Here is a 14,683-nt window from a genome sequence, read left to right as displayed (position 1 = left end):
CCTTTGATGCTGCAGGCAGGTATAAGGTACTAACCTCTATTCGGGTACAGAGGGAGAAAATGTGGAGCTGTGTAAGCACAGATGCTCAATTTTGGAAAAGTAGTTTTCATCTGTCTGCTAGGTTTAGGTTTTTGTGTTGATGTTCAAACAATAAGTGTCCCCCTCATTCTTGAGACCAAGGCATCGTGTTTTGTTATGGACAGTATTAAATATGGTAATGAAATAAGTAAATGCTACGATACGTAGCTATTGAAGTTCAGGTTGGGTGATTTGTGTCCCTGACATCTGAAATATGACTGTTCTCTCATCATCCCGTTCATAGTTGTAAATGCAGCCATCTTTACTTCTGCACACATAAATCCCAAACTGTCCTTTTTATCCAAACCAAGGTGAGCCAGGAGCACATCACAAGTTTCTGCAGAAGTCCACTGTTATCTGGGATCTGTTTGTAAATATACACTGCTCTGCACCAAGACGGAAGCGGAGAATGTAAATCTGCTGGTTAATTTCTGTTTTGTGTGCTGATCATGAAGCTGCTGCTGCAGCCGGTTACACAACTGGAGAATAAAATGATAGGATGAAATACTCGTCAGAAAGTCAGAATAAGACAGAGATAAAAAAAGAGCCTCTGCTGAACTGATGTAAACAGATGGGGGGGAAACCAAAATGGCAATTTCTCCCACAATGTTGTGCGTTGATGACGTTGGTGCACATTTTCTGTAAAGAGCTCTCATTTTTGCAGTGTCAGATTGCTGACTGACTGTGCATCATTGCTTATAAAACCTTAAAATATAACTTATGACTTTTAATAGTATGCTAGGCTAACAATGTATAAAGTACAATATGTGCTGTAAACCAAGTCTATTTATAGCAAATAAATTATTATGACTGAGTCACCTTTAAACAGTTTATGCCTACTGGACATCAGCCCAGTGGCCTGAGAGGACTGTAAAAAGAAAAGAAAGGGACATAAACAACCTATAAAATGAACACAAATGCTTGAAAAATGGTCGTATAATGCCAGTACAAAGCCACTGCAAAGAATAAAAATTACACAGAACATTTGAAAAGAAGCTGTTTGAGAAACATGATTGGAACACATAGCGTGTGTGGGCCGGGGATGTCGCTCTCCCTTCCAACTTCATTGAATACATTAACTCAGTGGACCACTCTGGTGTCAAAGTGCAGCTTGATATTATCATGTGGTGATAATAAGATAAAATAAAACTTTATTAATCCCACAACAGGTAAATTTCTGTGTTACTACAGCTCAACTACAGAAAAAAAGAGTAATAAAGCAGATTAACAAAATATAAAATACAAACATTAAATAGAAATGCAATAGAATAACAACTATATACCACAGTAAGTGGTGTTCTGTGTACAAGCACACACAGTGTGCATTATGAAGGAAGGGTTATGGAAATATGCAATTAGGTAATATCTGTCTATATGTCTATAAGTGGTGACAGTGGAGGTAAACTGTCCTAACATCACGATGCGTCTAACTGCTGTCGGGATGAATGATCTATGAAAACGCTCTGTCCTGAAACAAGGTTGTTTTAGGCTGTTTTAGGTTGTTTTAGGCTGTTTTAGGTTGTTTTAGGCTGTTTTAGGTTGTTTTAGGCTGTTTTAGGCTGTTTTAGGCTGTTTTAGGCTGTTTTAGGTTGTTTTAGGCTGTTTTAGGTTGTTTTAGGCTGTTTTAGGCTGTTTTAGGCTGTTTTAGGCTGTTTTAGGTTGTTTTAGGCTGTTTTAGGTTGTTTTAGGCTGTTTTAGGCTGTTTTAGGTTGTTTTAGGCTGTTTTAGGTTGTTTTAGGTTGTTTTAGGCTGTTTTAGGCTGTTTTAGGCTGTTTTAGGTTGTTTTAGTCTCTGACAGAAGGAGCTGCTCAGCGTACCCACATTCTCATGTTCACAAACCAGCAACATTTAGATGTAATGAAAAAAAATGTTTCTGTCTTTTGTAGTTATTTATTTTTTATTTGTAGTCATTTTGTTTTTTTTCTTCGTTGTTTTGATTCATTTTTTGATCAGTGTGTTTACTAATTCAGTTGCACAATGTAGTGTTTGTTTATCTGTTAAATGGGCTTCACCTTAATTTCCACATTGAACAACTTTTGAGTACTTTTTTTTTTAAGCAGTTTTCTATATGTTGTCCTAAGTCAGGAAGCATCACTGTAATTTAGTTGTGGTGTTGTTGGCTTGACACAGCAGCAGATCATTTGTTTTATTCTGATCTTTTCTTTAGATGTACACACGTCCCACCTTGCTGGCTTTCAGAAGAGGTGCAGTATGGCTAAAACATGAAGATGACGCTTGAAGAGAGTCTGGAGTAAGTTTTACTTGGGAGTTCCATTTTGTTGTTGTTGTCATTATATGTCTAATCATTAGTGTGGTCAGTTTTGTTCTTGTTGTGTTGGTTGTTTCATTTCTGTTTTGCCCAGCTTGTACTATTTTTCTATTTTTCTTATGTTGTTTCATGTCTCAATATGTTCTTTGTTTTTTGTTCTTTTAATCTTTTTAAATACTTTTTTATGTCCAAATTAAGTAAAATAATCTTATAAATGTATAAATTGTGTAAAAAAAAAAAAAAAAAAAAAAAAAAAAAAGCCAACGTCCGGTGATTGTCTTGGTCAAATGAGTCACTTCCGGCAACTGGAAACGCCCGTGACTTCTTATTGGTTCCTACCCAAACAAACAAAGCTCAGCTAGTGGTGCTCTTTTGCAACACGACGTTTCACTGCCCCGTTTCCAGCCAGCAGGTCCCTTGTAACGAACCGGAGCCTGAACCGGTGTGTTCAGGGGACTCAGCTCTCTGTGTGGAACGTTCGCTAACCGATGACTTGCTTGTCATCTTAGTCATTGCGCAACAGTGGCAGCAGCACAGCTAACAGCCACACACTTTCTGTCTCCAAACACCACCCGACTCCTCCACACGGCGGGGCAGAGATGACAAGCGACCTGGCCGCCACATTGTGCTCCTCAGTACGTGCTCTATAGGCGGGTTTCAGCGCCGGCTTGGCCCCCGTTTGGAGCGGTTCAGATGGTGAGAGAGATTTGTTGAGTCAAGCTAGCTACCAGGTGGGTTTCCAATGTTTCTTAGCGGTTCTGAGGTTAGCTAGTCGATCTAAGTTCTCAAACTCTGATAGGTTATCTTAGTGCTGTTTATTGTTATTTTTTAATTTATGATTTTTCTTTAAGCTGTGTCATGTATATCCCGAGTAAACGGGATCGTCTGCTTGGTGTCATTTAAATAAACTTCAACTTTATTGACAAAAAATCCAACACAATTCAGTCAAAGTTTAAATAAAAGCTAACGTGGATTTTACATCTTGTATAAGCGGTGGAGAAACTGAAACTGTATTCAAAATACAGCATTCCAGGGTTTTTTTTTTCTTTTTTTTTCTTTTTAGCATACAAACTTGTGTAATGTAGTGAGGACTACTATTTTATACAAGTGTCGTCATGTAGTGGTGAGGCAGACTTGACCCATTAATGCTAATTATCGGTTAGTCACAGTGCAACACACACACTTGATCAGTATCGTGTGTGAATACAGCTATTCTCCTCCAGTTTTAAAACTAATTCTTAGAGTTTTTCAACTGTTTTACTGAGATTGCACATATTATACAGATTGTATAATTATGTAATTGTACATTCTAGAGACACATAGAAATCAATATTCAGATATAAAAGAAAGTACAAACATTAGGGTTTTGTAACTCTGAGTAATAATGGAGTTTTTTTTTGTTGTTGTTGCAATTATCCTGAACATACTTACTGTTTAAAATAAAATATAGTTATAGATGTGTGTATCCTGTCTTTCCATCACGCAGCACACTAAGCAGCCCGTGGGTGCCTTGTAAATTAGTCCCCCTGCGTGTTGCCCGGCTGTCTCATCCTGGACCTTTCCAGACGCCGTCACTATGAGTGCCATGCGTGTGGACGCCAAAGTGGTGATGCTGGGAAAGGAGAGTGTGGGCAAGACAAGCTTGGTGGAGAGATACGTTCATCACCGCTTCTTGGTCGGTCCATATCAGAATGTAAGTGTCAGCTGCTCCTCCCTCTGCTACATGTATAAAAGTCATGATTTTTGTTTCTCGCCCCGGGGAGATTTTAGTTTCACAACAAGCTTAAGATGCTGGCTGTTTGTATCACAATGAAGGCTTTGATTGAAAGACAGGATGAGCTGCATCTACTGATGCAGTAGAGGAGCTTTTTGGTGTAGATCTTAACACGGAGACTCTTCCTCACTCCGGACTTGTCTTCTGATTTAAGATGAAGATCTTTAGAAACTGAGAATCCTGGACTTTAACAGTTTTTCTTACAAAACATTTAGTATGCTCATTCTAATTAACAAAGGCAAAACACACTTTTAAATCTAAAATCTCTCTTTTGTGATTAACTCTACGGCACTTGTCAAGGCTAACAGGCAAAAAAGTCAAACATGGATAAAACACAATGTTTATAATGGCTATGATTTAAAAAATTTAAGCATGATTTAAATAAGTTTATGATGAGTATTTGATGATACTTTTATATAATTATTTTATTAAAAATGTAAATAAAACCAGCTTCATAGCAGGTTTTATGTCATACCACAGCATTGTGAGCTAATTCTAGTAAAGATCTCAGCACACACACATCTGCCCTGCTGCATCTGAGCTGCTTTTAGTGCCCATTTAGTGAACGTCCAGACTAAGAGCTGTCTGAGACAACAGAGCGTTTCCCAACCACGAGAGCCTGATGTTTAACTGCTTTCATCTTCTCCCCTGGACAGACCATCGGTGCTGCTTTTGTTGCCAAACCAATCCAGGTGGGAGAGAAAGTGATTACACTGGGATTATGGGTGAGTTGGATGGTATCTGAAATGCTTGAAGTTACAGGTCAGTACAGGTTCACTGCCTCTTAAAGCATTTTAAAAATGGGAAATAATAAAATCTGGAATGAATTAAACTTGTTATGTTAAGCAGTTGTTAACTGCAGAGCAAACTATGGGATATTGTGTGGTTCAGTGTGGTGCAACAAGATATTTTGACATGTGAGGAAGATTGGGCATCAAACTGCCAACTTTTCTGTTTAGTGTACTGCTGCTTTTACACCGTCCATCTGAAAACATCTCAGTCATCAGCGTATCTTGACTTTCATTTTTGAACATCAATGAATCAAAAGGTTTAGTTTTAATTTGTAGTCAGGCCACAGTGACTGTGTAAAAGTTCTCCTGATGCATCATCATGTGAATAACAGCTGCTGTTCGGATCACATCAGATGTGACATCTGCTGGGTTCTCAAGCTGTTTGACAAAAATGATCATTACTTTGTATTTCATACATTCATGCCTGATGTCTGGTTGTACATGCATTTGTTTTATGTTGTCTGTGGTCTTAGAGGCAGGTGAACATGCCTGGCATCAAAAACTAATTCTGGCTTCTTTGCTAATTTCCTTGTTTGTGAAAATTGTACAAATGTTACGTTTTTCCTCACCTGATGAAACTTTATTTTGCTTAATGAAAGCTTTGACAAAGCACAAGACAACTATGGCCAAATAATGACAATTTTTACAACTTTTTAAAAACAGCCTGTTATAGTTTAAGTTGGAGTATAAATGGTGAATCAGGGTAAGAAACACGGCGGCATGTGAGAAAATCATCGCTGCTGTGTTGTGTATATAAGAAAATAGTTAGCTTTAAGTGTATGTCGCTTGACTATTGGATGTCTTTCTGGGGTTTCAGTAAGTAAGTACCTGGACTGTGCTACATTATAAGATAGATAGAGCGAGAGGGAGAGAGAGAGAGAGAGAGGGAAGGATGGATAGATGAAAACTTTATCAATCCTCAAAGGAGAACGTCTGGTGTCCCACAGCAAGCACACACATAAAAAAGTAAAATGCGCAGATAAAATGTAGTTCAGTTCAGACATATCTGTTAAACAGCCGAACAGCTGAAGGATGAACGACATAATATCAGGTCTGAGTTCGTTGACGGCGATGGCATTAAAAAACTAGAAGCACTCAGAGCGCAGACCTCCGCCAAGCTATTGTCATTTCTTTGGACAGTAATGGTGGGCATCATTTTTTAATTTGGAAGCTGTGGAATCAACAATGATCCCTATCTTCTTAAAGTAAAGAATCCTTTAAAAAATTCCTGGATAATCCCCAAAATATAATCACTTGTTCAATGTGAGATTCCTCTAAAAAAAAATGAACCAAACTCCATCCGTAACAGACAGACCGACCAGCGTCTCTGAACACATGACCTCCGCCTTGGTGGAGTTAATTAAATGGCTTTGCTTTCTAGTGAGTGTTTTTTTTAAAAAACTAACTCCTTCCATTATTCTCCAAAATGAAACAAAAATGAAGCAATTCGCATGCAAATTATTTTCTAAATGTTCATAAACTTAAATTTCTCATGCAAACATTTGTTTACAACCAATAAATCGTTATGAATTGAGCCTATAGAGTCAGGCCATAATCACTGTGATGAGGTCTGGACCTGAACACATGTACAAGTGACGGCTAAGAGGAAGTAAATTTCAGTAAAATGATCTCAGTTTTCTCATCTCCTTCTTTCAGGACACAGCTGGATCAGAGCGCTACGAAGCCATGAGCCGGATCTACTACAGAGGAGCTCGAGCAGCCATTGTCTGCTACGGTAAGTCTACATAATTAATGAACAACTTCACTACAAGCAGGACTGAACTCTTATTTGCTAACACTTATAATAATATATATACATTTATTTATTAGTTTATTTACATGTTTGTTTCTTTACAACCAGACAGTCCAGTTTAAGAAACATTTATCCTCAGGATGGAGATACTAACATACATAACTAACATACATCAGGAGCGATGGGAATTTATAAAACGTTATCGATATTGATGTTATTATCAATTCTGCCCATCAGTCTGGTTCATTCCCTTTTTAATTCTTAACCCAATTTTCTATGAGGAAACAAGTCTACAACACACACATTTTAAAAATAACTGTCTTACTATTTGATATCTTTAACAAGTAAACTTTGAATTTAGTGTCTTTGTCAACTCCACACAAACAAAACGATAAAGATCAACAAGCTCTTCAAACTGATGGAGGCCAAAACCGCAAATCTTTGTGTACTTCTGCTACTACTATGTTTTAAATTGTCCTCGGGGACAAATAAAGTTTTTTGAATTGAATTTGAATTGAAAAATGTACTCTAAAATCTTAATTAATTAATATAAATAAAAACCGAGCATTCATAGATGTTTGCATACATTAATTCTACCATTAATAAAGTTACATGCATAAAGAGCTTTTTAGGAGACCTGTCCTGCTGAAAAACTACAAACCTGGATTCTTTGAATCTGGATTTACACAGCATTAAAGCACAGATTCTGGTCTGGTGCATGTAAGCACACGGGGCAGCCCTTTTATCACTCCGTTGCTACCTCCTCCTCCGCCGGCCCAGAGACGTAGCGGCTGCAGGTCAACTCCAAACCCTCGTTTTCTACTGCAGCACTTTCACATGACACGGTGCAAAGACGGCACATCAGTCCTGGTTTTAAAAGTCAAATGTAAAAGAGGCTACAGTATCATTCACCTAAAGTAGTTTCAGGCGGTAAACTGACTCACGACGTGATGTTTGGAAAGCGTGTTTCCCCTCTGTTCTTCCCCAGAGTGTCGCGTTTGAGTCGGTGTCGGCTTGATGCTGGACTGATTCAGACGAAACACTTTGCTGTTTTCCTTTAAAAGCCAGATGTTCGTGGGCATAAACACACAGTGATTGAGGGCTGAGCCGCTGCTGTTTGATGTGTGAATCCAGCAGCAGGTTAAAGACGATTAGTGATGAAGCCTAGATGACATGTGGAGAAGGCTTGTGTGAAGTCCAAGTCTCAGAATCAGACACACTAATTTCCCTGGATGAGATAAAGACTTACATGATGTTTAAAACAGTCAGAGCAGCTGAGATGGACATCATCATCATCATCAGCTCAGTGAAGGACTGTCTGAATAGCTTTCATGTCTTTAACTCTGTTGTTCCACATTGAGGAACTTTGCGTCTTGGAAAAAGCTAATGGCATTTCCCAGTGGATTACTCACACTGCAGTCATGTTTTATTTAACATCGTTGCTCATCTTCTTCTTTAACTTCCACTTCTCTGTAGGTTGCTTATTTTATTTAACTACAATTGCAAACTTTATACCTGAACAGTTAATCATTTTCTTTAGTGACAACATTAGATTTGGCAGCAGCTTTTATCCACGTGATGAAAAGTTCTGGTAACGTTTGGTTTTTAGATCTGACTGACAGCAGCAGCTTCCAGCGTGCTCGGTTCTGGGTCAAAGAGCTGCAAAACTGCGAGGAGGTAAGCTTTTATTTGTTTTTATTTCTAATAATGGATCATAAATTTTTTTTTTTTTACTTTTCTCTAAATAAACTTGGCCTAAAATAAAAATATCAGATAATGGGAACATTTAGAATTTGACCAAATGTTTAATACCGAAAGTACGATGTGAGCTTGAAGACTTGGTCTTATTGGATGATAAATCTGTTAATTGTAGGGTCATTCAGTTTTATTACTGCTGTCTGTAGATTCTAAAGGCAAGCCCCACGGCTGGCTGCTCGGTAGAGATGCATTTACAGGGAAAGAAAAACACTGATCAGTAACATGGAGTGTGTGTTGATCTGTGTTGTGACCTGCAGCACTGTAAGATCTACCTGTGCGGCACGAAGAACGACCTGATCACAGCCGACCGGAGCCTGCGCCAGATCGACTACCACGATGCTCAGGACTTCGCTGAAGGTAAGTACAACGCTGCTGTAATGTGTGTGTGTGGGCGTGTGTGTGTGTGTTGTGAAGACCTGCAAAAAAGGTTCATGTTAATATAATCTCTCAGATGACCTGTGGTTTTTTTTCCACACAGCATATCGCCATGGTTACAGTATCATGTATTTGGGTTGATTTGTTGAATTAACAGTGCTGAATTAAAAAAAATCCATTTATTTATTTTCATTTATTTATATTTAATATATCTAATATTGTTGCATAAAACTTGGAGATCGATTTTTAAAATAATTTTTTTATGTCCTCTTTTCGAGTAACGTGATGCTATGCTCGCGTGACTTACCGAGGCTCAGCGAGATCTTAGCATACACACACACACACACACACACCTGCTTTCCTGTGTCGCCTCCAAAATCGGCTTCTTCTGCCGAGATGAAGTCACATTCAGATGTTTTCATTCACCAGTGTGGATTACGTTCACCTGTAAAGTATTATATGGCATATTAACGCTCACATTAGCAGCTAACTCTAAGACTGCGGGCGCCTCCGTATTCCACAACAGGAAGTGATGTCACCACGCACATAGGTACTTTGAAATAAATCTGACATGGTCATTTAACGTCACGTTTCCTCTAGAAAAGGTTCAGACTTGGTCTGATGCTATTTATCTGGTTTCCATGACGACATGTCATTGCTGCTCTCTGTGTCCACAGCAGTGAACACACACACAGACACGTGTGTGCGCACACAGGTTTCTGTCAGAGGACAGAGTGCACGTGTTGGAAAACACGTCAACCAGCTGAAAATCAGACAAAAATATGAGTTTTCTAAATTCTGTCAGGCAGGTGGAGATGGAAGCTTCCTGCTCCAGCGAGGAGCAGATGGAGGATTTCTCCTGCTCCGGTGTTACACCGATAGCATCACGGTCGTCATGACAACGCACAGCTGAACAAGCTGGATCTAGTCCTTCTAGGAATTTCTGAGTTGTATTACGGGTCTAAATGGAGCCAGTATTCTTTGTAGCTTTGATTAACATCAACACGTTATCTGAGACTGAAGTGTAAAAACATTTAGAGCGACTTCATGAATGAAACGTTTCATCAGGACATTTAAAACGTTTCACTTTTTTCTGTCCTGAGGGTTTTTTGTTTTCCTTCATCACAGCATTTCTGGCTCTGAATCTGGGAAACACCGTATCGTTGTGGTGTTTCAGAAATGCATGTAGATGTGTCAGATCAGATTATTACAGTAATCTGATTACTCCCAGATAACTGATTTTGATCGTCAAGTAAATGCACTCTGTGTTTTATAAAAACAGTTATCTGAACACGTCTTTACTATTCAAGAAAAATAGGTGTTGTTACACAATTAGCCGCAAATTAATCGATATCAAATTGAATTGGAGTTCATCGAAATCGAATCAAAATAGGCTGTTAATCAAACTGATTCAGGAAATTAGTGACGATGCCAGCCCTATTTACAGTACCATTAGAAGACTTTGCTCGTGTAAATGGGGTGTGTATGAACATTTTACTGGTATTGTTTAAAGTAAAATGAATGTTATGAAAAGACTCCACACACCAGCAGCTGCCAGTCGATGTTTGTGTGTTTTGCTGTTTTCTGTTGCAGCACTGGACCGTGTTCCTGTCTCTGTCAGACACAAACTGCCTGAAAACCTCTTAAAGCATTTTTACACAAAGTCTCAGCAAAGTTTTTAACTTGAAAACAAGAACATAAAGTATCCTTTTTTCATTTTCAGTCAGATCTGATATTAAAAAATCTTTGACCTCCATCAGTTTGTGTGTGTGATTATCAGGTATTACAACATAAACAAAAAGCACTCTTACACAAGTGTGTGTCCTGACTTGTTTCTACAAACATCCTGTCCTTGTCCACAGAGATCGGCGCTCAGCATTTTGAGACGTCCAGTAAAACAGGAAACAACGTGGGTAAGTTCAGTCATTTCCACACCATGTTGAGCCACTGCTGGTTGCCACTGATTGCAGCTGTACTTATTGAAGGAAATGAAGTGTCACGCTCTCTCTGGGGACGAGAGAAGACCGATAACAACAAATGGATATCATTTGGCAAACTTGAGGCAAAAAAAAAAACGGGTCTGATAACAAACATGTTTATCTACTCTACATAAATCAAACACACCCGCAAAGGAAGTATCAATTGGACCCCCCAAAAATCACATTTCTGCCTCATAACTTTGGAAGAATCTCACCAGCTCTGACCTCAAAATCCAACATGGCTTCCCAGCACAGTGACTAATGGTATGCTAACTGTGACAACAGAAGCCTGGTTGGTTCAGTTCTGAACCAGTGGTGCACCTCTCACTCTTTTCAGTGTAGAAGTGGGAAGTTGATGGCTTGTTTTAGACTGTCCTATCGATTAAAATCAAGAAATGTGCTGGAAAAGGTTAAGAACATGGGGCTGCACAGTGACCAGAACCACCACATCCAATGTCACGCATCATAAATCTGCCTTATGGCACATGTGTCCTCATACATGTGATTCCCTCCTTCCCAGGGGCTTTAAAGGAGCTGGTATGAAATGCTAGTTGAGTTGGGGGGAATCTGTGATCCCACAGCTCAGCTGATTTAACTCCAAGTAGTTATCAGGACATTGTAAATACAGAGTTGAATATAACAAATGATGGCACATTAAGGAAGGGTGGTGTTAAGCTGCTGCCCTCTGGCAGCATTCTTGTGTTTCAGAGTGTAAGACATGGGTCAAATTGAGACAGAAGTAAACACCAGATTCAGGAAGCAGAAGGATGAAAAAGAGCGTGATTGCTGAAGACATCAGCAGGTCAGAATTTTAGTTCAAATAAAGGCATTCACAGCTAAATTATTGCCACAGATAATCAGGTTATGCACTAAAGCGACTTTAGCCTTTCCTCAGGTTTCACGTGAACTAAGACTTGTTTGTACTCTTGGATAGAGTCTAACAGCAGAGCTGGAGCTGGCTTATCAAACTGCCTGGGTGAAATGAGCTGTGATTAACATCCACACCGATTCACTGGCATGAACTGATGGAAACTGACAAGCTTCATTCTGTCTCTGCTTTCCAGATGAGCTGTTCCACAAAGTTGCGGAGGATTACAACAACACTGCTTTCCAGTACATGACAGGTGAGACTTTAATTCACACAGCCATGTTTAGTGGGGCGGAGTGGGCCGAATCTCACTCTCCCTGTCAGTCTGTCGCGTCCTTGGGCGAAGCACTTCACCCTCCTTGCCTCCAGTGATGACATCGCTGGTGTATGAATGTGGATGTCTTGGCTCACGTCGGCTGCCATGTTTCTGGCAGTCTGCTCCAGGGCAGCTGTGGCTACACATCTGTAGCTTACCCATAAGCTAAGCTAAGTGAATAATAGATCCAGTGTAAGTGCTTTGAGTGCCATCAGCAATAAAGCGCAATATAAATCTAATCTATTATTATTATTAGTCGTATGAACACTTTGTTGTCATAAGAAGAGTTTATAGTGGGTTTGGATTCAACACAGACAGTCAGAAACATTTAAAAGCAAAGCTTAGTATCCCTGGGTTACAAAGGCTTTACATTAATTGACGTTTTGTTTCACCAGAGGAAACGGGTGTCGACTTGGGTCAGAAGAAAGACTCTTACTTCTACTCCTGTTGCCATAACAACTGATGCTGAGCAGCACACACAAAAAAAAAAGAAGGGAAACGGGAATGCCACCTTTCCTGGGCTGGAGTCAAACCTTTCATTGCTGGAAAAAGGAATCAAACAATACTGTTTGTAACCTGTAATATATGTTAATTTCCTTTGTGCCATAAAGAACTGATGCCTGAAGATGTTATGGAGGATGATCTGCTACTCTGAAACTGATATGAGGGATTTAAAGACGTTTCTCTCATGTTTTATTCCAACATGGAATGGTCGCTTTTCTGTAGGAAACGTGGAGTAAACCTCCGTAAAACTGCAGCTTTAAGCAGTCGGAAGCTGGAGATGCTGAAACAGTGCTGGGACTTCACATCCTGTCAGAAATCCTGATGGATGTAGTTAATGGTTGGACCGAGCGCAGAGCTTTCAGGAAGGTGAAAGGTTTGTTTACATTTGTTCATTTTCTTTACCTCTAGTTTTTAATCCTGTTGGGAAAATTTGTCTTTCAAAGGAGGCTGTGAAAGTGAGATAAGTGAGAAGTGGTGTCACCAAAAACCAGAACACTCCATTATATCTTAAAATACCCCACATGAAGCATCTGCAAAGCTACTAAAATCTTAATGGAGGCCTTTATAAGAGCAGTACAAATGGCAGGTTAATGAGCGTTTCGGTTCAGGAGCTTCGACTTTTTGCCACATGACAGCCGTGGATGTATAAACGAGAGCTGATAGACCAATCAGCCCTGCTGCCATTTTAACAAAAAGCCACTCATTTCAACTTTTCCACCAAAGACAGAACAAGTAGAACTGCAAACAAGGTGAAAGGTGTGTTTTTTCACATCTTTGTCACCACAAATGCAAAACCAAAAATGCACGTTGCCTGGTGAAGAGGCGGCTTAAAAGGATGAGTCCCTTAAATTTACTCATAAAAAAGGTAAGAAAACTCAAATGTTTGATACTTTCCATAACTCATAAAAGCCATTTTTATATGCTTGTCATCCAAGTTTAAGCAAGGCGCCACGGCAGGAAAACACTAATACACACTGTGTTGCACAACTAAAAATATCGTCTTCAATGCAAATCTGATGCATTAACTTTTGCAACATAAGCTAAAATTCAGTCAAAAGGTACAAAAACGGGCCGTTTTTAAGGGGATGGTTACTAAAAATGCCCAGATCTCTGTACAGTTACTTTGCATGACCTTAGCTGCCTGATAAAAACAACTTGGCTGAAGGTATTTCTCCATTTATTTTTTCTGTTTTAGAGTTCTGAATGTGTACGCCACATAATAAAATATGCATCAAGATCTTGTAATCATTTAAAGCAACTGAGCATCAAAAGGTTTCCAGGAAACATTAAACTCTCCAGAAGGACGATGACATTTTTCCATCCACCGTGGTGATAAATGACAGATTTCATCCACACAGGAAAAAGCCTTTTGGGTGAATGTTGTAATGTTGCACAACCTCTCATCACTTGGTGTCCTCAGATCAACATTTATATTTAACTCTTGAGTTGCTATTTTAATTCCTTTTAAGTTGTGCTGCAGTTTGGACATGAGGGGAAATAAATGGACACATCTCAGTTTCTCTTTGTTACTGTCTTACATGTTGACATTGTGATGCACAATAATTTTATTTAAGGCTGTAAAAAGAGAATGGTGTCCGGATATGTTCTGTAAAATAAAAATGCTTCTTGAATGTTTTGAAGTGCTGACAAATTAAATAAGATTTTATTGATTGATCCACAACATTTTTCTGTATTTTATGAATTTGAGGTTTAAAAATATGAAAGTTACATTTTTAAAAGGATTACACACATTAAATTGGCCCATAAAATCTGAATGTATCACAAATCTTTGGATTAAAGCATCATAACGGTATATTAACACTTTATTTTTTTATATTAAATTCCAAATTTCAGATGTAAACCCACTCAGAAAATATGCATGTACCTGCAAGTTAATGCAACCCAAAGCCCAATAAATATACTTGTGCTTAAATAAGATGAACCAACTTCATTTAAGATAAAAACATGTCAAAGTTATTTGGTTTTGAGTATTTCAGTTTAATTTTTCTTGCATTTTGAAGCAACTATTTTTGTTTGGATAAGCATTTTAAAAATAAAAAACTTACCTTCTACAGATTTTGTCCATGGTAAGGACTAAATATTTTATTGTCATGATCGTCGTTCGCTGCAGCGCTGCAGTATTGTTTTTACAAACAGGCTAAACACTGAAAGCTTGTAGGTGTAAAATATACAAAAACATTACACTGTAAAATAAAAG

The 14,683-nt window shown here is 38.7% G+C and overlaps 1 protein-coding gene across 2 annotated transcripts; it reads left to right on the top strand.

Moving 5' to 3' along the window:
• The first annotated feature begins 2,671 nt into the window (after positions 1-2,671).
• rab24 (RAB24, member RAS oncogene family) lies at positions 2,672-14,139 on the top strand. 2 transcript variants are annotated; one of them, XM_042008291.1, is made up of 9 exons: positions 2,672-3,078; positions 3,913-4,040; positions 4,778-4,846; positions 6,569-6,647; positions 8,275-8,342; positions 8,681-8,780; positions 10,661-10,711; positions 11,842-11,901; positions 12,357-14,139. In XM_042008291.1, exons 2-9 carry the CDS (start codon positions 3,924-3,926, stop codon positions 12,422-12,424), a joined length of 612 nt encoding a protein of 203 aa, XP_041864225.1. In that variant the 5' UTR covers positions 2,672-3,078; positions 3,913-3,923; the 3' UTR covers positions 12,425-14,139. The 2 variants fall into 2 exon arrangements, with proteins under 2 accessions (XP_041864225.1, XP_041864224.1); XM_042008290.1 differs by having other exon boundaries at positions 2,673-3,078; positions 3,834-4,040.
• Positions 14,140-14,683: the final 544 nt, after the last annotated feature.

The sequence above is a fragment of the Melanotaenia boesemani genome, chromosome 15 (genome assembly GCF_017639745.1).
Source record: "Melanotaenia boesemani isolate fMelBoe1 chromosome 15, fMelBoe1.pri, whole genome shotgun sequence".
Lineage (NCBI taxonomy): Eukaryota > Metazoa > Chordata > Actinopteri > Atheriniformes > Melanotaeniidae > Melanotaenia > Melanotaenia boesemani.
The sequence above is the reverse complement of the archived record's forward strand: the minus strand, read 5'-3'. Positions and strand labels throughout refer to the sequence as shown.